The sequence below is a fragment of the Haliotis cracherodii genome, unplaced genomic scaffold (genome assembly GCF_022045235.1).
Source record: "Haliotis cracherodii isolate W230 unplaced genomic scaffold, xgHalCrac1.p SCAF_8, whole genome shotgun sequence".
Taxonomy (NCBI): Eukaryota; Metazoa; Mollusca; class Gastropoda; order Lepetellida; family Haliotidae; genus Haliotis; species Haliotis cracherodii.
The window spans coordinates 20,866,338-20,889,660 of record NW_027266341.1 but is presented as its reverse complement, the minus strand read 5'-3'; the positions used below and the strand labels follow the sequence as shown (position 1 = coordinate 20,889,660).

The 23,323-nt window shown below is 40.7% G+C and overlaps 1 protein-coding gene across 1 annotated transcript in view; it reads right to left on the bottom strand.

The window, feature by feature from the left end:
• Positions 1-23,323, bottom strand: part of LOC139449844 (THO complex subunit 2-like) — a 63,055-nt gene that overhangs the window by 6,668 nt on the left and 33,064 nt on the right. The window contains exons 33-38 of the mRNA XM_071231400.1: positions 22,547-22,896; positions 21,230-21,273; positions 13,074-13,109; positions 6,822-6,884; positions 3,189-3,246; positions 187-287 (exon numbers count right to left, since the gene is read on the bottom strand). Coding sequence (XP_071087501.1) covers positions 187-287; positions 3,189-3,246; positions 6,822-6,884; positions 13,074-13,109; positions 21,230-21,273; positions 22,547-22,896 — 652 coding nt within the window. The remainder of the gene's footprint in view (positions 1-186; positions 288-3,188; positions 3,247-6,821; positions 6,885-13,073; positions 13,110-21,229; positions 21,274-22,546; positions 22,897-23,323) is intronic.

Below are 23,323 nucleotides of genomic sequence, written 5' to 3'. Positions count from 1 at the left end.
TGCTGAAACAACTAAGGTGCTTCCCACTGCAACCACATGGCTCACTTACAATTTCCAAACCTAGACTTGAACTGGGCTCTAAACACCGATGCGTGGTCACACTTCAATAACATTTCCTCAATACGGTAATGCAAGTGTGTCTCCTGACACAAATCAAAGAGGCAGAGAACAGAATCTACTACCCACCCTATTGCCACGTCTTGGCATGGATGGACTGGATCTCTCCCAGCTGTGTTCCCGGCTCTTGCTGCGTCTCCGGTCAGGTTCACCATTCAGCTTGGAAGTCTCTGTGGATAGGAGCATTAGAATCAGTAAGGTTTTGTGCCATGTTTAGGAATATTCCAGCCACAGGACAGTAGGGGATGCAGATCATGGGATTCACACATTGAAACCCATTGGGAAATCAGACGTAGCTGTTTGGCATGATATGCAAATTCTTAATGTCTAAGCTACTCTAGTGACTGTTTGATGTTTACCGCCACACACAACAATATTCCAGCCACATGACGTCTGGTCCTGACATCATGAGCATCGATCTATGCATCCTTCCTAGTCGTATCTATATTTATCAGCTGGTCACCTTATCCTCCTTTCATTCGGCCATACATTTTTATTTCTTGTTTTTTTGGGGGGGGGGAAGGAGGAGAATAAAAACCTGTTTTTCTCAATTTAAAAATCGACACAAAGTGTTACGTAGCTGTAAATACGAAATAACAAAACTATATTTTGTATATTAACTGCATTTATTTAAGATCTGAGGTCGAAAAAACAGGTTTTTTTCATTTCCGTGACTACTTAAGCTTCTCGTGAATGTAAAACAGCCAAGTAACAAGGGAGTGAATTGAATGATGATTTGGACTGGGGCGTACCAATTGTTATTTCCAAACTACAGTTATGATAGTTCACATTGTATCCATCAACAAAATACTGATCATATTGTCAATCATTTCACTCAAGTGATGCACTGAGCATAAAAATATTACAGGAGGAATTCTATTGCAAACACAAGTTCAGTGTACATTCTGGAAAGGGTGCTCAGTAGGTCATTCTGGCATATTACAGGGATTTATCTTGACCTGCTCTGTGGCCAATATTCAGCCCTAAGTCTGCAGCAAATGATAGTTAAAATCCCCAATTTGAATTGAAAATTTCCCAATTCAAAACACTGAACATTAAAACAATCATATTTTGAACAATAAAACAATTTTGTCCCAATTTCATTGCTAAGGGCACTAAATTTGGAATCCTAGATAAATCAGTGTATTATGATTCCAAAGAGAGAAAAAAGACAAAGATCCAACTTGGTGTTTCTTTACTTCTTGTCATGACCACAAGACGTGCATGTTAATTAAAGGCTTGTGAAGTGGGCCTTTCCCTTAAAAGAAGTGAGTGAGTGAGTTGGGTTCAACCCTGCTTTCAACAGTATTCCAGTTATTATCATTCCATGCCTTAATAGGAAATAACTACCATTATCAACTGATGGGTGAAGTATCTTAGCATTTTAGTGAATGCTGGTTAACGCCAAAATCAGCTTTATCACTGTTGCTTGTGATGAAAGGAGTCTGGGGATGAGACAGAGAAACTATCGTAGAACAGGACATACAAATCAGCCAGAGCACACATGCATAACTAGCTCGACAACATCGTCATTATAGTCAAATATAAGACATCTACATTAAAAATCACCCAAAAAAAGAAAGCATAGAGTGTGGTATATCGTATGATAAAACATTATTCATTCCTGACGTAATTTCTGGAGATTACAGTAAACTACGGTTATAGCGAACACGCTTATAACAAACTGACGGATATAACGAACCTACTTTTTAGTCCCGACTATTTGCTATGGCTATGCTGTATATATGTCTATAACGAACTATGGTTATAATGAACTAAAAATAGTAGTCCCTTTGAGTTCATTATAACCGTAGTTTACTGTACCTGCAACTTGATGACAGTGTTAATTGCACAACACTAATTTTGAGAGGGTAGGGATGCAGCTGAAAAACGCAATGGCTGAATGATCCCATCCAAAAGTGGGCGAGATACGACAACTTACAATGGTGAAAAGGATCAGATTATGGCTGTAAACTGTTTCGACGTTTGTTAGAATATTCAGGAAACACCAAAGTACCCACTTGATCATAAAATGGACTTGTCCAACTTTGGATTGTATCTAGGAAGTCATTATTTATATACGGGTAAATATCCTTAAAGAGGATGTAAATAATGTAGATATCTCATCTAAGAAATAAACAACTCGATACACCCCTCCATGTGTATTCTCCCTGCAGTGTTTTATTGTGTGATAAACAACTCCCCCTCATCATATATTTCTCAAATAACAAGCACAGGGAAGCGTGGTATTTCTTGTACATAAGAACTCAATAAATAAACATATTAACAAAACAGGGTAGCAATATTTCTGCAATATCACAGCTGTGGTCACATGAAAAAGGCTTTAAACAATTGTACCAATGTGGGGAATTGAACCTGGGCCTTTGGCCTGACAAGCAAACACTATAACCAACAGGCTACCCCACCATCCTGGTTGTAACATGTTGGTTTGTTGTTTAATGCCAAACTCAGCAATATTCCACCTGTATGACAGCTGTCTGTAAAGAATCAACCGGACAATCCAGTGATTGACATCATGAGCATCGTTGCACGCTATCCGGATATGATGACATGCATCGAACAAGTCAGCGAGTCTGACAACCCAATTCCATTAGTCATCTCTTACGATAGGCATAGTCGCCTTTTACAGCAAGAATGGGTTGCTGAAGACCTATTCTACTCCAGATGTTTCCAAGTGTTTTATAACATGTAGAATTATATATCTACACATAGGGATTTAAGGCTACAATAGGTCCTCAGTGTCCATGCTTTTCATGAGAGCCAACTGATAATGTATGAGTGACCTGGCTGATTGCTTGTCCTTGTGTTCCGACATGCATGGTTGCCTGTCAATAGGTCGCCAGTACCTCATGATTGTCGTAAAAGCCACCTAAAATGGGGATCAGACCGTGATGATTGCGGGTCATCGTATCCCAATAGCATGGATGGTTATATTTTCAACCACTGGTTCCCCTGAACCAGATTTGATAATTTACAGACTATTGTGATATAACTGAAATATTGCAGACTGTGGTGTTAAATAATATATACACTCATTGTTTTAGTCTTACTTGTATAATCTTCGCTGCGCCTCCTCTTGGTCTCGTTGTCCATGTCCAACGAATGGTCCTGAATAGTGAGACTGGTGGATTAGTGCAGGTAGAGGGAGATGGAGGGTCAATGCTGCTGCGGTCACGAATTCAGATACAGCAAAGTACCCATAGTGATTGTAGGGACAGTGAGATCATATTTGTACATTCCTGGGTCAGCCAGCCTTTCGGGATTGACTATATTTCATCCCTGGTTTTGACAGTAAAACACTATTATCAAACATATACTGTATATAATAAGAGTGCTGTTAGTGCTAAGATATCCATCATCGGATGTATTATCAAAACCATGACTGTGTGAATATGAATATTTGCTGAGAAAATTTACATTATGAAAGTACTTCTCAGTCAGGAAAAGACACTTTTTTGTTCAATGGAACCAAACACAGTAAATCATGCAGGTCACAACTTGGTTACACGCTGCTTGATTTACGGCATCTGGTTGCATTGAAAATGTGCCAGAGTCTTCTATTATGAGGTAAACTTTTTGGGGATTGCATTTTGTTTGACATCTGTGTGTCTATTTCTATTTAAAGTGTTAACATATTCCATAGTAGCTCTCTGCTGGGTTTCTTTGGTGGGTCTGGGTAGGATGCTAATGACCCGATCAAGAAGAATTGGTTGTTCAAGATTAGCTGACACTGCAGCTAAGGGATGCAACTCTGCTGAGCGATTTGGGCAAGATGAACCAACCCTGACCCTTAAACTTGTCATTATTATTCATTCTGTTAAGTTACTTTAGAGTATGTCTCGTGCCGATGCACCAATAATTTATTGACTAAACGTTTTGTTATTGATTTAGTATGGGTTTTTTTGGCGCTTTTAGCAATATTCTAGCAATATCAGGGACACCAGAAATGGGCTTCACACATTGCACCCATGTGGGGCATCGAACCTGAGTCTTCGGAGTGATGAGCGAACACTTCAACCACAAGGCTACCTTACACCCTTTCTTTAATAAAATTGAAATGCATTAGCTACCACTCTTGGGAGTGAGTGAATTGTTTTATTCCGCTTTGAACAGTATTTCAGTTACATCACACTGTGTCAACATAATATAGGAGGAAGGAACCAAATTATGCAGACATTAGACTGTTGCCACTTTAACACAATCACATAATTGGAGACAAACCGATGATAATATTCCAGCAAATCATGGCATGCCTAAGGTGTCTCCCAGGCCTCCAGCTACTGTTGTACATGTATACATGTTGATGGCCAAATCAATGGTCATAGTCAGATTTTCTATAATTAGTGATCAGAGGTGTTCCGTGTCAGTCTCCCAAGATATGTGTTACAGTATATCTATCTGTGCTTGTGGATGAGTGAGTGAGTAAGTTTTGTCTTACGCGGCTCTTAGCAATAATCCAGCAATATCACGGCGTGGGACACCTGAAATGGGCTTCACACATGGTACCCACATTGGGAATCGAACCTGGGTCTTCAGCATGACGAGCGAACGCTTTAACCACTAGGCTACCCAACTGCCCCGCTTGTAGATGAACAAAGGCCAGATGTAGAGAAGTATAAGGTTTGCAACAGTTTTCCTACAATTACAAGATTTTTGTAAGAGACCTACAATCTCTTCAGTAATTGCTATTTCCTCTGAAAGGGTCGAGCTGCATATTTGTTAAAACAATTTTCTCTGACATTCTAAAATATACTTCTTAAATCTATGACCAAGGTTTTCGCACAACTGGGTACAGGTATATTCCCCACTCTGCTAAGAGTGAAATGCATTTGTTACACAGGCCTTGTGTTGCCAGTTTGTATGTTGCATCTTGTGTGAGTGGAGAAATATGTGCTGAAACATGACTTTTAGCGGACATTCATGTTGGGTTAGAGAACAAATAATCTTTCTCCATTGCTTTATAACTAAAAAAGGTAAAAATTGTCATATTTTAGTATTTGTGACCCATATGAAAATTAAAATTAAAATTTGCCTATTAGTCCAGTAAAATTGAAATCTCAATGTCATATTTGAATCACAAGTTTTCCAAGAGTTTTGCTTTTAACATACCATGCTATGTTTTTTTCAATACTAAATAACTGTTAATTCATAAAACAAAAAAAAGTAGAATTAGAATAGATAGTCAACACTTATTCATGAAATATATCCTTATCACCTAATCACAGACTCAATAAACACATCCCCAGGGAAAACCAAACATCTACTGCAATCAGCAACTCTTACTGTGACCTTGAACTTAACTCACATCGCCTTGAACCTGATCATTTTCTGGCCACACCAAAAGACATGCACCCTAATTCAACCACCTGGAGAGAATTTTATGTCACAAGGAAAGTTTGGAAATGTTACCCATATAACTCACTTTTGGATATATCATATTCACTGTGCACTGGAGTTCACAATATCTGCAGAAAATGGCATTCTACATAAACTTCCACACCTACTTTGTGAATGACATTCAGTGACGTGGACCTTATGATATAACGTTCAAGTTGTTCATTGGTTTCGAGATGAGGTGAGGTGAGGTGAGGTAAGGTGAGGTGAGGTGAGGTAAGGTGAGGTGAGGTGAAATTGGGTTTAATGTTGCGCCCAAGATTATTGCACTTATATAGCGACGTGAATATACGTGTGTGTGTGTGTGGCTGCTTGTACAGACTTATGTCGATTTATAGTGCTAGCTCACTGAGATACCATGACGCAGTTTAACATGAATACCCCACTCAGACACAGTATACTGACTCCGAGCCAACCAGTCCTTGTTTTAGCCCCTTAATGCCAAGCGCCAAACAGGGTAACAAGTACCATCTTTTAACGTCTTTTGGTATAACGCGGCCAGGGATCGAACCCTGGACCTTCCTCTCTGAGTGGAGGCTCTACCACAAGACCACAGAGGCGGTCTCCATTGGTTTCAAGAGGAAATAGGATGATGTACCCTCTGTTAATTTAAACGGAGGTACATCAACCCATGTCACCAAAGAGACCGGTGGATAACAAATTTATCTTAAACAGGTCTAAGCCATTCAGAACCTGATATTCATGTGTAAGGGAAGATAAAAAATCTATCAGTATGGGACCAGTTGCTAAAGATGATACCTACCAGTTTTCAATCATCTGTAAATAGTTGTTATGTGAATAAATAATCAGAAAGGGATGACCTTGAAAGGGACATGAACCCATTGTTTGTTGACACATAGTAATGTGAAAGAATCGGGTATCGTTAACTTCTTTTGAGTAGTATATGTCTCTACGAGAATGTACATTTCAGTATCCAAGGTGTAATTTGATTCTGATGTTGATCTTTCTTGCTGCAAGTATTGACCAATTTGGTGTTTACATCTCCGTATCTGAATCTCATTATCAACATTAATATTATATATTGGACTATTAGCCTTGTTGGCAATAATATTTTCAGTTTGAAGATTTTGGACAGGGCTATGTAACATAAAAACTTAAAAAATTAAACTCGTCCATTAATTTTTTCCCGATTAGTGACGTATCTTACATAAATACTTCTTGTGAAAAACACTCTGTCCTTCCAGATTTTCACTAGGTTCTAACCCTGATAACTAGGATTGATCCATGTTGACTCACTGAAGATTTCCTGAGCCAGGTGACATGCTTACCCTTTTTCTCTCCTTCTTCTCCTTCTCCCTGTATATCTCCTTTTCTCTTTCGTAAGAAGGGCTCTAAAAAAGATGAACAGGGTTATGTGCAAAGGACACTACTGCTGGGCTACGTTACTTGTGTCTGCCTCTTCGTGTTGACTTCCCGTGGGGATTCCGGGTTAGAATTGTTCCCCAGTAATTAATGCTTGTACTAACAGGTGAAATTTATCAGGTGTTACAGGACTTGAGACAAGGCTGATTGTGTGTCATCATGCCCTGTTGGTATGCTCAAGCTTTCCGTCAGTGCTTTGCTGGTTCCAGACTTGATTATTGACCTGCCTCTGTGATAAAGCTTGGACATTGTCAGATGACTCCCATGGTGCTGAGACTGATCTAAAATCAAGCCTTGAGGACAGCTCCCAATTCACAGTACAATGGACGGGCAGCAACAAAAGGTTTCTCGATGCAGTAGAGGGCATAAACTTCCCTCCTAGAACAATACATCCAGTGCTCCACTTCCAGTTTGGTCATCAGTCCTTACATCTAAAGAACAGCTTTGGTGGCCTAATCGCCCACAAAAGATGTTAATATTGAAGTATCTTTCTGTATGACATGCTTTCAGTCATCTTTATGAATGTATCATCTGTACAGTGTTGCCATTGAGATATATCTGTCAAGACAAGTTCCCAATAAAAAATACCAAAAACAATCTGTGTACAAGCATTCCAGTCTCAAATCAGCATGGCCGCAAGGTGATAATCCATGACAGGTAAATCAGTGTTCTTCAAATACAAAGTAGAGTTTGGCCTTGGTATATAACTGCAACATATTTCATCGTTGCTCTTACACTATAGCATATACACAGCTTTTTAACGTTGACCTGCCCAGTGTCATCAGGCGAGCATTGATCCATGTCACCAGGGTACAATGACACACTTTACCAGCTAAATCACAGTCGAGAGTTGGTCTTCCTTGGTCAAGGACCAACATTCATAATCAGATCCCATTTCATTTCAGATTTGGGGGACACACTTTGTTCTGTACCTTCTCCGTGGACTTCAGTGACATCAATGCAATCAGTACATACATACAGAATCTATCTTCCCTATGTTCCACCATTGAATTCTTAGTGTCCGCAATACAAATCCAATCTAGGAATATGATATGCATTTCATGTAGGTTTTTTCATTGTTAGCTGCACACATCTGATGTGTGATACAGAGTAGTGATCTACTCCACCAGAGTGAGTGAGTGAGTGAGTATGGTTTTACACCGCTTTTAGCAATATTCCAGCAATTTCACGGCGGGGGAAACCAGAAATGGGCTTCACACATTGTACCCATGTCGGAAATTGAACCCGGGTCTTCGGCGTGACGAGCAGAACGCTTTAACCACTAGGCTACCCGACCGCACCTACTCCACCAGAAGATTTTACTGATTTTACTGTGGCTACTGAGGTTTATTTCTATTCTGAAAATACAAACATAATTTCTTTTGCATCTGTAATGTAAATGTGTTTTTGTGTAATTAATTATATTTCAAATCTCTGGTCTTGTCTGACATTGCAGCCTGAGACGGCTGTCAGCACTGCAGCCTGAAAGGCCTATCAGCATGGAGCAGAGGCACTGCAGCCCAAAAGGCCTATCAGCATGGAGCAGAGGCACTGCAGCCTGAAAGGCCTATCAGCATGGAGCAGAGGCACTGCAGCCCAAGACAACTGTCAGCATGGAGCAGAGTCACTGCAGTCCAAGAAGCCTATCAGCATGGAGCAGAGGCACTGCAGCCCAAGACAACTGTCAGCATGGAGCAGAGTCACTGCAGTCCAAGAAGCCTATCAGCATGGAGCAGAGGCACTGCAGCCCAAGACAACTGTCAGCATGGAGCAGAGTCACTGCAGTCCAAGAAGCCTGTCAGCATGGAGCAGAGTCACTGCAGTCCAAGAAGCCTATCAGCATGGAGCAGAGGCACTGCAGTCCAAGAAGCCTGTCAGCATGGAGCAGAGGCACTGCAGTCCAAGACAACTGTCAGCATGGAGCAGAGTCACTGCAGTCCAAAAGGCCTATCAGCATGGAGCAGAGGCACTGCAGCCCAAGACAACTGTCAGCATGGAGCAGAGGCACTGCAGCCTGAAAGGCCTATCAGCATGGAGCAGAGGCACTGCAGCCCAAGACAACTGTCAGCATGGAGCAGAGTCACTGCAGTCCAAGAAGCCTATCAGCATGGAGCAGAGGCACTGCAGCCCAAGACAACTGTCAGCATGGAGCAGAGTCACTGCAGTCCAAAAGGCCTATCAGCATGGAGCAGAGGCACTGCAGCCCAAGACAACTGTCAGCATGGAGCAGAGGCACTGCAGCCTGAAAGGCCTATCAGCATGGAGCAGAGGCACTGCAGCCCAAGACAACTGTCAGCATTGAGCAGAGTCACTGCAGTCCAAGAAGCCTATCAGCATGGAGCAGAGTCACTGCAGCCCAAGACAACTGTCAGCATGGAGCAGAGTCACTGCAGTCCAAGAAGCCTGTCAGCATGGAGCAGAGGCACTGCAGTCCAAGAAGCCTATCAGCATGGAGCAGAGGCACTGCAGCCCAAAAGGCCTCTCAGCATGGAGCAGAGGCACTGCAGCCTGAAAGGCCTATCAGCATGGAGCAGAGGCACTGCAGTCCAAGAAGCCTGTCAGCATGGAGCAGAGGCACTGCAGTCCAAGAAGCCTATCAGCATGGAGCAGTGGCACTGCAGTCCAAGAAGCCTGTCAGCATGGAGCAGAGGCACTGCAGCCCAAAAGGCCTATCAGCATGGAGCAGAGGCACTGCAGTCCAACAGGCCTATCAGCATGGAGCAGAGGCACTGCAGCCCAAAAGGCCTATCAGCATAGAACAGAGACAATGCAGCCCAAAAGGCCTATCAGCATGGAGCAGAGTCACTGCAGCCCAAGACACCTGTCAGTATGGAGCAGTCACTGCAGCCAAAGAAGCCTGTCAGTAAAGAGCAGAGACAATGCAGCCCATGAAGCCTGTCAGCATGGAGCAGAGGCACTGCAGCCCAAAGGCCCATCAGCATGGAGCAGAGGCACTGCAGCCCAAAAGGCCTATCAGCATGGAGCAGAGTCACTGCAGCCCAAGACACCTGTCAGTATGGAGCAGTCACTGCAGCCAAAGAAGCCTGTCAGTATGGAGCAGAGGCACTGCAGCCCAAGAAGCCTGTCAGTATGGAGCAGAGGCAGTGCAGCCCGAGACATCTGTCAGTATGGAGCAGACACTGCAGCCCAAGACACCTGTCAGTATGGAGGAGTCACTGCAGCCCAAGACACCTGTCAGTATGGAGCAGTCACTGCAGACCAAGAAGCCTGTCAGTATGGAGCAGACACTGCAACCCAAGACACCTGTCAGTATGGAGCAGACACTGCAGCCCAAGACACCTGTCAGTATGGAGCAGAGACACTGCAGCCCAAGACACCTGTCAGTATGGAGCAGAGACACTGCAGCCCAAGACACCTGTCAGTATGGAGCAGACACTGCAGCCCAAGAGGCCTGTCAGTATGGAGCAGACACTGCAGCCCAAGAGGCCTGTCAGTATGGAGCAGTCACTGCAGCCCAAGACACCTGTCAGTATGAAGCAGTCACTGCAGCCCAAGACACCTGTCAGTATGGAGCAGACACTGCAGCCCAAGACACCTGTCAGTATGGAGCAGAGACACTGCAGCCCAAGACACCTGTCAGTATGGAGCAGACACTGCAGCCCAAGACATCTGTCAGTATGAAGCAGAGTCACTGCAGCCCAAGAGGCCTGTTAGATTGGAGCAGAGGCACTGTCATATGTGCAGCAAGGTCAGTACCGAAACACTTGTGCCACAAGGTCAGTTCTGAAATGTGTGCTGCAAGGTCAATAATGAAACAATTGTCCAGCATAGACAATACTAAAACACTTGTGCAATAAGGTCAATATACAAACATTTGTGCAGCAAGGTCAAAACTGAAACATGTGCTGCAAGGTCAATAATTAAACAATTGTCCAGCAAGGTCAATACCAAAACACTTGTCCAGCAAGGTCACTACTAAAACACTTGTGTTGCAAGGTCAGAGTGAGTGAGTGAGTTGGGTTTAACGCCGGTTTTAGCAATATTCCAGCAATATCACGGCGGGGGAAACCAGAAATGGGCTTTGTACCCATTGTACCCATGCAAGGTCAGAACTGAAACAGTTGAGCAGCAAGGTCAATACTGAAACACTTGTCCAGCAAGGTCAGTTCTGAAACATTAGTGCAGCAAGGTCAAAACTGAAGCACTTGTGCAGCAAGGTCACTACTGAAACACTTGTGTATCAATATCAGTTCTGAAACACTTATCCATCAAAGGTCAATACTGGAACATCAATGTCAGTACTGAAACTCTTGTGCAGCTTGGTCTTGTGCAGCAAGGTCAGTACTGAAACACTTGTGCAGTTTGGTCAGTACTGAAACACGTGTGAAGCGAGGTCAGTACTGAAACACGTGTGCAGCAAGGTCAGTACTGAAACAGTTTGGTCAGTACTGAAACATGTGCTGCAAGGTCAATAATGAAACACTTGTTCAGCAAGGTCTAGATAAGATCAATGTTAAGACATTGTGCAAATATTGAGACACTTTTGTTGTAAGGCCAAAACTGAGATATCTACTGGAAGAACAATAGTGAACGTGTGCAGCAAGATCATTACTGAGACATCTGTCACCAATGGCAATACTTGAAAATCTGTACCTCCAGGTTAATATAGAGGCACAAGTGATGCAAGACTTTTTTGTTTGTTTGATGCAAATTCCAGCTATATGATGGTGGCGGGTAATTAATTGAGTCTGGATCAGACACAACAATGATAATAGAAACAATCCACATTGTTGGGGCATGGTGACACCCTATCGACCGTGTCTCCGAGCCCTTCCAGCTCATCTATCAGTTGCCTCATTTGACAAGCATAGCTTACTGGGGATCAGTTTAACCAGGAATCCCCATGGGATTATTTGAGACATCCCCTGTGCATTGAGGTGAGAACTGAAATACCTGTGGAAGGACAATACAAAGACATGTGGAACAAGGTAAATATTGCCCAAAGAATGTCTTGTTCCACAATGTCAAGGTCAAGTTCAAGGAGCAAGGTTTAAGGAGCATGGTTTATGGAGTACCTTTATAATTTAATATGATTTTAATGATTTCCCTGTGTGTGTACAAGTGTTTCGAGCTTGAAAACAATCTGTGTGCAGTAGAAGAACACATAACTCATTATTAGTAATATGTGTCTGTCAATGTGATAGGAGCTGTGTGCTTTTGTCTTTCTCTATTTTCTGAGAATAGCAATAGCACACTATTAAATGATCATGGTGTAAATTTTGTTTTTTAATTAAAATGAATAGGTCTGTATGTTCATTAAGCTGCCTAAAATGCTGCAAGTTACTGTTTTGCTAGCGCCAGCCTCGCACAAACAGACACGGTCTGCACAGATGGACACGCCAGTTCAGCCGAGCATAGACAGGACACTAGTACAGCTCTCCAAAAACTGAGACACCAGTGCAGCTCTGCACAGATGGAGACGCCAGTTCAGCCGAGCATAGACAGAGACACCAGTGCAGCTCTGCATAAACTGAGACACCAGTGCCTCCCTCCTTAGACTGACACCAGTGCCTCCATACTCAGACTGAGACACCAGTGCGGCCCTCCTCAGACTGAGACACAAGTGCGGCCCTCCTCAGACTGCGACACCAGTGCAGCCCTCCTCAGACTGAGACACCAGTGCAGCTCTCCTCAGACTGAGACACCAGTGCAGCCCTCATCAGACTGAGACACCAGTGCAGCCCTCCTCAGACTGAGACACCAGTGCATCCCTCTTTAGACCGCAACACCAGTGCAGCTCAGCAAAGACAGTGACAACAGTAAAACCTGGTCAGGGGCGAGGTAAAACCAAGAGACATATAATTTGGATATGTAGGTAAAATATCTCAGAGTCTCAAGATGTCAGGGTTTCCACATGAAAGCACACGGGTATGACCTGGGTGAGGTGTAAAGAGGGTTGAGGGCCGTCCTAACTGCCAACCCATGTGATAGCTGTGGTAACTATATCGCCTAATCCATTAGTGTATAAGCTCTTCCCCACATAAAGAACAGCTAATAAATAACTATGGATGGATGAGGGTGTATGGTAACCGCAGTTAACCTCATATTCAAGAAACCTGTTGTGGTGTCAAAAATAAATGAATGTCAAATAATCAGATAACATATGTATAGTGCATGTATGCAGCAACCAAACTTACCCTCTTGTGTTTGGACTTGCCCTCATGGACAGCCTCCTGAAATGTAAGTTCTAGTTGTAAGATGTGTGATATGGATAACGTTTCCCTTTGCAAATGCAATGTCCACATTAGTGACATCAGTAACAGTCCACATCAACTTCAGGAAGTGTTACAGAGAACGTATCTGACAAGATGGATACAAATCAACCAAGAATGCCTTACACTGGCCAGAAGGGGGATTCACCTTCAGATGTAATGACATACAACAGTACCTGATATACATCATAGATCATCACATGATTTAATTTTCACAAAAAATCAGTGGGTCAACAAATACCTTTGATCTTCGTGAAATGAAACAAATCAGGCATTTTTGTGTGTCTTCTTTGAAAGTGCATTGGCATGACACTCAGTAATTTAACAAGGACCCAAGATAGCACTTCAAGCTTTAAATCAGTGACGAATTCAAATGCAGGTGTATCCTCCTAAGGCTTGGTGTATGACATGTCTGCTTGTAACATGGCATGGATAACATCAACATGTACAGAAAGGTGAACTAAAATACATATCTAAGGAACCAACCATCTAACATTCTTTGGGGGAATAGATGGGGGTGGGGGTGACTGGGATATTTGGTAGACACTGTTTTATTGACTTTTTTTTCAACTTGAACCACAACACATTATTGTTCAGAACATCCATCTAGATTATTTTTTTCCACCTTTTCTGGAAAAAGTTTTTCCCAAAAAATATCCCAGGTCTCCTTCCCTCCCTCCCCAGAAAATCAAACGGTATGTCCCTATGTACTCGTTGACAGATGCTAGGAACCTTGGTCTTGGCAGATTCATCTTCTCATCAGTATGGAAAGTCTTCTTTCACTGCCTTCATCCCTCTTGGCCTCAAATTCACCTTCTTTCCCTTTCCACAACAGGCTTGTCGGAAGAGACGAGAGGTATAACTTCACATGTTTGAATTTACTGATTTTGAGAGCAGGCCACTACAAACCATACTTATGCATTACATTGGTTGAGGGACCAGTGAGATTATCATTGTGACAAATTTGGTCTTGCATGTAGGATGCATATGAAAAAAACATACAGATGAAAAAGTATTTCATTATTTGATTTAATAAAACCTCTTTTACTTACAGCTTAATCAAAGATTAACAATTTTTCAGGCCATCTGGGAAGTCTTATCATGTGTCAAGGCAAATCAAAAGATTATAATGAGTACAAATTTTTCATCAATGCTTGATTAGAGTGATTACCACACAAAGCTCAAGAGCATAGGGAGAAGAATAGTTGATCCGTACATATGAATCAATAAATACTTTAATCTTCATTATATTCATTCAAGTGATCCGTGTAACATGCCAAGTTTACTCCCCCCAAACACAAAGGGAGTCCATCTGAAGGTGACCCAGCTGTTACACTGTTAATGTTATCTCACTGATCCCTCAACATATGCATCACTGAGGTTTATCTAGGATTTCAAACTAAGTGCCCTTGGAAGGCAAATTGTGGAAGAAATCATGATTTTGTTCAAAATTGGATTCTTTTTAATGTTCTTATTTTCATCATTTTGAGGAATTGGGAAATGTTTAATTCAAATTGCGAATTTTTACAGTCATGTATGCAGTACTGGGGCTGAACATCGGCCTTAAAGCAGGCCTCGATAAATTCCTGCATCAGTCTAGTTCATAGTGACATGCTCTGGGGAATGTTGAGATGATTACCATCTAGAATAGGCAAGCAAAATATGCTCTTTGCCGCAAGTAACACTCCACTGTATCAAGTGTATGAACAGTGAGTGAGTGAGTGAGTTAAAGTTAAACGTCACATCGGCAGTATTTCAGCCATATCGTGACGAAGTATGAACAGTGAACACGACATGACATGAAACATGGTGAAAGAGATTTGACAGATATAATTAGTTACTTGGTTTATGAAGCAGAGTTTTATTGTTCATGACATCACTGACACTCTCTTCTTCTTACAGAGGGTGAGAAATTCTGGAGTAACATTCAAATGATTTACACAAATGTAATGTCATCAAAAACAATGTGAAAATTAAAAGCAGTTTCTCAAATATCAAAGTGAAACAATGCTTCACTTGATAAGACAAGCTCACGTTCTGATATCCAGTAAGCTTGTAAAAACAGATTTGTCCAAGTAGTTCACATTTCAAAGGTAGACAAATAGACCACCGTCACCTGTCATTGGTAAGCATGAAAGTATGGTATCTCAATCCTACTGACTTCAATAACACAGGTAACGTCTAGTTCCACTGTGGAGTAATGATAAGCGAAACCTGAATAAAACATGTATCAGATTTGAATAAAATTATAACTGAAGATGGAACTAGGTCAAAATCTCCAAAATAGTGTTGAATAATTAGAAAAATAACCATGACATATCCATGTTGACACTACTGTTGACAAGGGTGGCTTTTCGGTTTGGGTCTTTCATGTAATACTGGAAGAGGTTACAAATAGACCTCAGAATGAGTGAGTGAGTGAGTATGGTTTTATGCCACTTTTAGCAATATTCCAGCGATATCATGGCAGGGGACACCAGAAATGGGCTTCACACATCGTACCCACTTGACAAGCAAATGCTTTAAACACTAGAGCTTCTCCACTCCCCAAGCTCAGAACGAGCGAATAGAGATATCTTTGGTTCTTGGGCAAAGCCTGATAAAAAAACCAGCCCTACATTCACAGAACATGAAGATTTATTGTAAAGTCTTCAAATTAAAGCTAAATATTATCAATTATCCAGTGTATTGTATTTCCCTTCTGTTATGATTATTACCCTAGACCCATTCACCCATAGCTATTGGTGCCAACTCCACATCTTTCATCATGAACTTCCGACAGAAATTATCTTGCACATGAGTATAATTTGATTTGATTGCTAATTGCAGCATTGCAGTCTCAGGATGAAGCTATGGTAGGGAATGGGCCCAGGGTATTCATCATCATAGAATGGAGATATTATACTCTGGAAAATTGAAAATGGAGTTGCACAAAATATTCTAAAATTTAATTTCAATTTTAGAAATGTATGAATGAATTACACTGTCATGATTGTCTCTAATTATCTAAATGATGCAAATAAACTATGGATAACATGATTCTCTTTCTATTATCATCCCTGATAACTATTTCACCCAGATCATTGAAAATAACAACCTTAATTGATGTAAAGTGCCTTAATAGTGTCTATGAAATCACACTATTAACTTTTTCAGTACAAAAATCACTGTAAATTGGCGACTTTAATGACATATCATTCACTATATATGTTTTATGGAGATGTTTTAATTTTCTAAATTAGATGTCATCTTAACCTGATACAACTTCATATAAAGACTAAGACTGCTTTCAGCATTTTCTCTGTAATATCAGTAAGAGAAAAGCAGGAAGTGATGACATTTATTATTTTGGTGAAACCCAGTTGTGACGCTGACAAACCTTGAAAAACAAACAGGATAAATCTCGGATTCAAACCCACAGTCATAGGATTCTGACATTGCTAATACGGAACCAAGGTCCTCTACTGATTCCAGGAAATATTAATACACTATCTTCATAATGCAATTAAATAAAGACATTATGGTAATAACATCAAAATGTATTTCAACTCTTGATTTCTATCACTGTTACAAGTTAATGCTCATGGTCATAGTGATTACGAACCATATCTTCATCAATAGTACTGTTATACATTATACATTATACATGCAGCCACAACTGGAGTTCAATCATAAAATATGTTTGCTCAGAAAATAAAATGTGGGATTATGAAACAAAACATGAATAACATTGGCAGTAATCAACTATACATCAATCATGGAATGTTAAAGTATTTAAGATTACAACATTACTGTAACATATTCATAACTTAAGTTATGAATGTATACAACTCAGAGAATTACATAAAAATATTATCTGCTGTTAAACCATTATGGTCACTTCATGTTATAGTTGTTGCAGTTGATTCTGAGCCAGGAATTTACTGGCCATTCTGAATGTGAATTTTAACAAGTAAAACTGAAGCAACTATAGATCATCATGCAAACTATACACAAATAATGTATCTACCATGACATGGTTTAAGTTAGAGTGAGTGAGTTGGGTTTAACGCCGCTTTTAACAGTATTCCAGTTATATCGCGGCGTGTCACCTTAATGTGGGAGGAAAGCCCAAAGTGATGCACGTCTCAGACGTTTACCACTTCGGTGAAACCCATGAGCACGGGTAAGGTGCTGACAAACCTAGAAACATAATCGGGACGAACCGGGATTCGAACCCACAATCTTAGGTTTCTGACGTGCCCAAGGGACGCAACTCTGCACAGCGATTCACAGGACCTTAGACGACTGGGAAACCCATGCCCCCAGTTTAAGTCAGAGAAAATACTCGGATCTGTTGATTCCAGAAGCAGAATCAACTTGCTCCTTTGGACAAAAGATTTGAGTGAGATCTCCATCACATAATCTATAACCAAATTCAACATTATTGATGTTGGCACTGATCTTAACATTACTAGTAATTATAGAGTGTCGATCACAGGAGCATAGGAACAAACTGAAGAGATGCTTTGTTGTTTCTAGATCCAAATTATGTAATTCATTGTCACATCAATAATCCTATGTTTAAGCATAAGTGGTCACATGTCAAGTGAAGAAGAACTAAATACCGAGATTTTGTATTTGTGGACAGTTGTGAAGCTTTGTAAACATTTCCCATACTATAATTTAACTATTGAGAAAAAATGTCTGAAAAAACAGAGTAGTTTACCAAAGTGTATTCAATTTGTCCCAATGGACAACATAAACATTTTGTTTCAGACAGAGAAAGATAGACATGCTCAGCCTCAAAACAAAGCTTATATTTGGAGGAAATCGAAGCCCTATAATTTGACTCCCATGTTTAATATTTTCAACTTCACTGGGTCCCTGTTTACTGTTTAGAGTGTCAGTGAGTGAGTTGTGTTTAACGCCGCTTTTAACAGTATTCCAGTTATATCGCGGCGTGTCAGCTTAATGTGGGAGGAAAGCCCGAATTGATTCAGGTCTCAGACGTTTACTGTTTAGAAATGCATTTGGTGGTGCAACATGCTATCAGTTTATTGGTGGGATAAAATAAGAGATCAAATTCTGAATATATTTGTTTTTACACTTCAACAAAATTTACAGTGGGCAAGCAAAGCAAGTAAAAAAAAGTGTGGCCTCAAGAGAATTTGTATTTCATTTCGTACACCATCAACTATGCTCATTCTCGTATGTTATTTACGGCACATTTTCTATTTCCTCATTCCTACTTATGTTCCTATCCATTATTTACACGTCCGTGCATGCCTAGTCAGCTACGTAACAGCAACTATAAACCATGTCACATGACTGCATCTTCCTCCATGGACTTAGTTTGGTTTTCTTATTCTACAGTAACATGATAGTAGAACCAAAGTTGAAAGATTCCTCGATCATGTTAATCCTGTGTCCAATCAAGATCCTTATAGAAAACAACAATCACTTCCTTGCAACTATAAGATCAAACGTAACTATGATGAATTCAATATTGCAAATCTGACCATTTCCATAGGTAGTCTAACACAGATTATCTGACAGTAAAATTCTTTGATTCATATTAACTGAACTTTTATTTCTAGCTTTAAATGTGAGTGTGACCAAAACATGGTAATAATACTGTTTTTATCCAAAACAGAAAAAAAAGAATGTTTTACCAATTAACAAAATATGCATAATAAATACATAACAGATTCATTGACAAGCTTGATTGTATTTTTCTTTTGAGAGGTAAGTAAAAGTCTCCACAAGGCACAATTAAGCCTAACATAACCACAGTCATTCTCAGACATGAATACCTTACATCATAACAACTTCAGTATCACAAAGACAAATCGTAGCCATGGTAACACAAAAACAAACAATCAAAAATCTGTAAACATAAAGCTAAACATTAACCACTCATGCACTTTTGTAATCGATATACATCCAATATTAACAAAAGAATATGAAAACATATTTAATTGCCCATTGATATGAGATAAACAACTGAACTGAAAACGAAATGACCGAGTAGAAAAGCATTGAAACAAGGAGAAAAGATCAATTTCGGCCATCTTCTTCAGGTGTTGACAACTTTGAATGAACCTCCATCATCGAATTTCACTTGGCACTCTCACACTATCTAAATTCACAAACACATTTCAGACACTTCTGTGAGACTCCTCAACATGGAGTCGTTATTCGTTGTTTCACACATATTTCACCACTTATTCGGTCATGCACTGACGAATGCCTTCAAGGATTTCTTCATTTACACACAAGGGAACTAACTCACTTGCAATCACAATCGGTATCACTGGTCAGTGAGTAAGCACCAATACAAACTCACATTTCTTCCATCCTGTTGGACATGTGGTTGAACGTCTGGAGTGTAAAGAGCTCCAGTGATGAAAACAAAATCATTGTAAACTAGTACCCAAATGCAGAATTTGGCAGGTTTCTTGAAATACTTGCACTCTTTGGAAGAAGTTAATAAGGCTTGTTCCATTGCCATATTAGCTCACTGACATCCATACATATTTATCTCTGAATAGTCCTGTGTACACATACCAGCCCCTCATCAGAAAAAGGTTGTAAACACTTATCATTAATTAAAAATATCTTTTTATAGCTGAACTGTGATGCACAAAGTCTCAGGATAAATTCTTAAAATTAAATTGTGTCACTTTGACAGTAAACAATTTAAACCAAGACTCTAAACCTTTCCAAATTTATCACATTAGATTTGTTCTTTTAAATTGTTGTACAACTTAGACAAAAGCAATTATCATTAATATACACTGTAGAAGTCCTGATAAATTCCTCATAACACTTACACAAAATATTCTTAGAATTTAATCATTGCTTTAAGAGCATGTAGTCAATTGATGATAGACTGAGAATCCTTGATGTGCTTACTCCAATACTGAATCAATTAAGCTTATTATCACAATTTCCAAAGAACTAATTACTATACTCTGTTCATCAGCTTTGAGGTGAATTAATAGACGTTTCTGCAGCTTCCGTCATCAAGATTCTCTCCTCTTCTTCCAAACTAGATTTCTTTTAATGAAAAGTCCTTTCATTAAGTGACATCCTCTTTTGCGATGATCCTTGCACAACACGGCATTCACAATGGTGATCCTCACAGCAGAACAGGGAAGAATTTCTTCTCATTTATATTTTGGATTTCTTTACACTTTGGCATATTTGGCGGATACATAGATTCCAAGACACAGATTATGCTTTCATCTCATCCAATGTTCTTTTTCTCAGTGTTCATTTACATCCCATCTTCAAACACTGATTTAACACATGAGAGTCTCTCCCGTTTAAAGGCAACTTATCAAGTGACACGACTGTCTATATATTTCATCAACTGAGGAGCATACTTTTATATAGACATCTTGACTGGCTTGCTGCCTTATCATGGGATTACAGCTTTATCAACCAAATTACCCTAACCGGGTAAATGATGCGCCATGACTTTACTGGGAAGATCTGGAATAACTTTAGACATCACAGCCTAAAAAAGCTTCTTCTTCACATTAAGGCTGACAGAGGAACGATTTCAAATTTCTTCAATTTTTTCAATAAAAGGACGACTCTATAGTGATAGGATTTCCTTTACCACAGACAATTGGACAAACAGCATTTGACAAACAGCTTTTCCAGGCCGGCAATTAGATGGCCGAATCTTGAGCCAGAAGTGGCTACCTTGATTTGGCGACATCCTTCTCATGAGGGTATGCAAAGCCCCGACTTGAGATGAGCTGTGACCAGGTGACGTGCACATCTACGATGTCGCGGTGTTGATGCAGTGATGGACCCCCCACCAGGTGGCTGCATGCGTAATATGCTAGCTTGCTCCATCCCCCCTACACTACTCCTATTTGACCCTCCATCACCGATTAGCTCCCATGCCTTGAGCACTCCCTCCTCCTCCATGTGGACTTGACAATACACAACTTCTCCCTAGAATACTCAAAAAGAAGACTGATTAGTAGGCAGCTGCCTGTGCCCCACTCCTGCGCTGACTGTATCCTCCTCCTTGAGAGCGACTCCTGCTAGGAACATACCTCCATAAGCTCTATACTACTAACCTTAGAACCTGACGATGACACGTCAATCTTCCTCCGTTTGGAATCTGAAATAAATTCATAAAGTCACAAGGAGTTCTTTATTTGCCATCAGTTTTAACCCGTCTTTGTGAATTTATCACAAAATGAAGTCACACAGTACAAAACTAGAAAGGTGTTTGCATGACATGCAGTCCCCACCTTTCCCTGAATGCCTCAAAACTTTCCCACCAGGTACATGTATCATGAATCATTTTAACTTTACCAAATCAGACAGTTAACATCACACATGCACAATCAGCTAGAACTTCGAAACAGAAAGTCCTATGCCTCTAACTACCATACCAACAAAGCCAAAAGCACATCCGGTTTAATGACCTTGACCTTCAATCTTAGCCATGAACTGGCTGGAGTTTTTGATGTTGACCTTCAATGTCATTCAATCAAGTGCAAGACATCACTTGTTGCGTACTACAGTTGAGTTACAAACATGAAGTTGGTATGCCATAACATTTTGACACCACTTTTTGAATGAAACTATTTACGTACAAGTCAGTTCATTTCATGAGTGAATGGCCTACAAAGTGAATGTGACGTCTGACACAATCATCATAAGTTTCATCAAATCCCATTCATTAACACTGAACTTTCAGTGACCCTGACCATCAATGTCATCCAATGTCATGTCCGAAACATTCCCCAGGGTTATACAGGATTTGTAGCAGGCATGAAGTCTCTAACATCTGTCATAAGCAGATGGCTGCAGCTGTGGTGGAGGTCAAATGTAGCAAACACAATTAAACTTCTCCTTACTTACTGGGGGCTGCTTAAAGTGTTGTCACAACTCTAACTTGCCTGCCTACTTTCCAATCATTGGAAACTGCAGTGGAGCGTCCGCCCGGAGAGCGGAAGGTCCGGGTTGCGATGATTTTTGTCAGTCATTTTAAAGGGGCTTCCATGGCTTTCTGACCGCCTCAGTGGTCTAGTGGTAGAGCGTCCGCCCAGAGAGCGGAAGGTCGGGGTTCGATCCCCGGACCCATCATACCAAAAGACGTTAAAAGATGGTACTTGTTGTTACCCTGTCTGGTGCTCAGCATTAAGGGGCTAAAACAAGGATTGGTTGGCTCGGAGTCAGTATACTGTGTCTTCATGTTAAACTGCGGCATAGTATCTCAGTGAGCTAGCACTATAAATCAGTATCAGTCCGGACAAGTAGAAGCAGTCCCAAACACACACACACGTGCATGCATGTCGCTATATCAGTGCAATAGTCTTGGAAGCGACGTTTAACTCAATTTCACCTCACCTCCAATCATTGGACAGAATATGCAGAAATTGTACCTCTTTCATCGCCATATCGAGGAGAGTTGTCTGTACTATGCCTCAGGGAACTGCCACTGCTGATAATCCGCTCATCCACTCTCTCTCCAGGCTCCTTGCTCAGGCTACTCCTGGATTCCTCTTTCTCGGACCGATCACCGTCCTCCTTCTCACGCTTCACCTTCGACCCCTTCTCCTCCTTACTCTTCTTCTCACTCTTCTTCTTCTCCGACTTGCCATTCTCCCGAGCTGCCTTAGCCTCTGCACGTTCCTCCTTCGTCATGGACTTGTCCTTGGTCCTTTCCCCAGATTTGTCCTTGTGAGACTTCTCCTTCACAATCTCCTTGTCCTTGGATGAAGAAGACTTGGAGCTACAGACAGATTTGGGTCATCACATGATATCCATAGTAATTGGGCCAATGAAGAATAAAATATTTTAACGACATGTCTAAATTCAAAATTGACCTTAACCAAGGTCATACACTAACCAGAAACCTGACAATCAGGACACACAGAAATAACATGTTTCTCACACCAATACTAATTACACATAGGCAAACTTTTGAAAATAGAGATGACATCACTCCTTGGAACAAGGATAATTTTAACATTGGGCTGGTTTTTCTGACAATTATGTGTAGACACTAACTCATTTTATCAACTAGTTCTTGATGTATACAACTCGAAAGAAGCTAAAGAACATGAAATGAATGTTCTTTAACTTCTTCTAAGTAGTATATATAGGAAAAGCATCAACATTTTATCAGTATTACAACGGTAAATAATTTAGCCTGTACA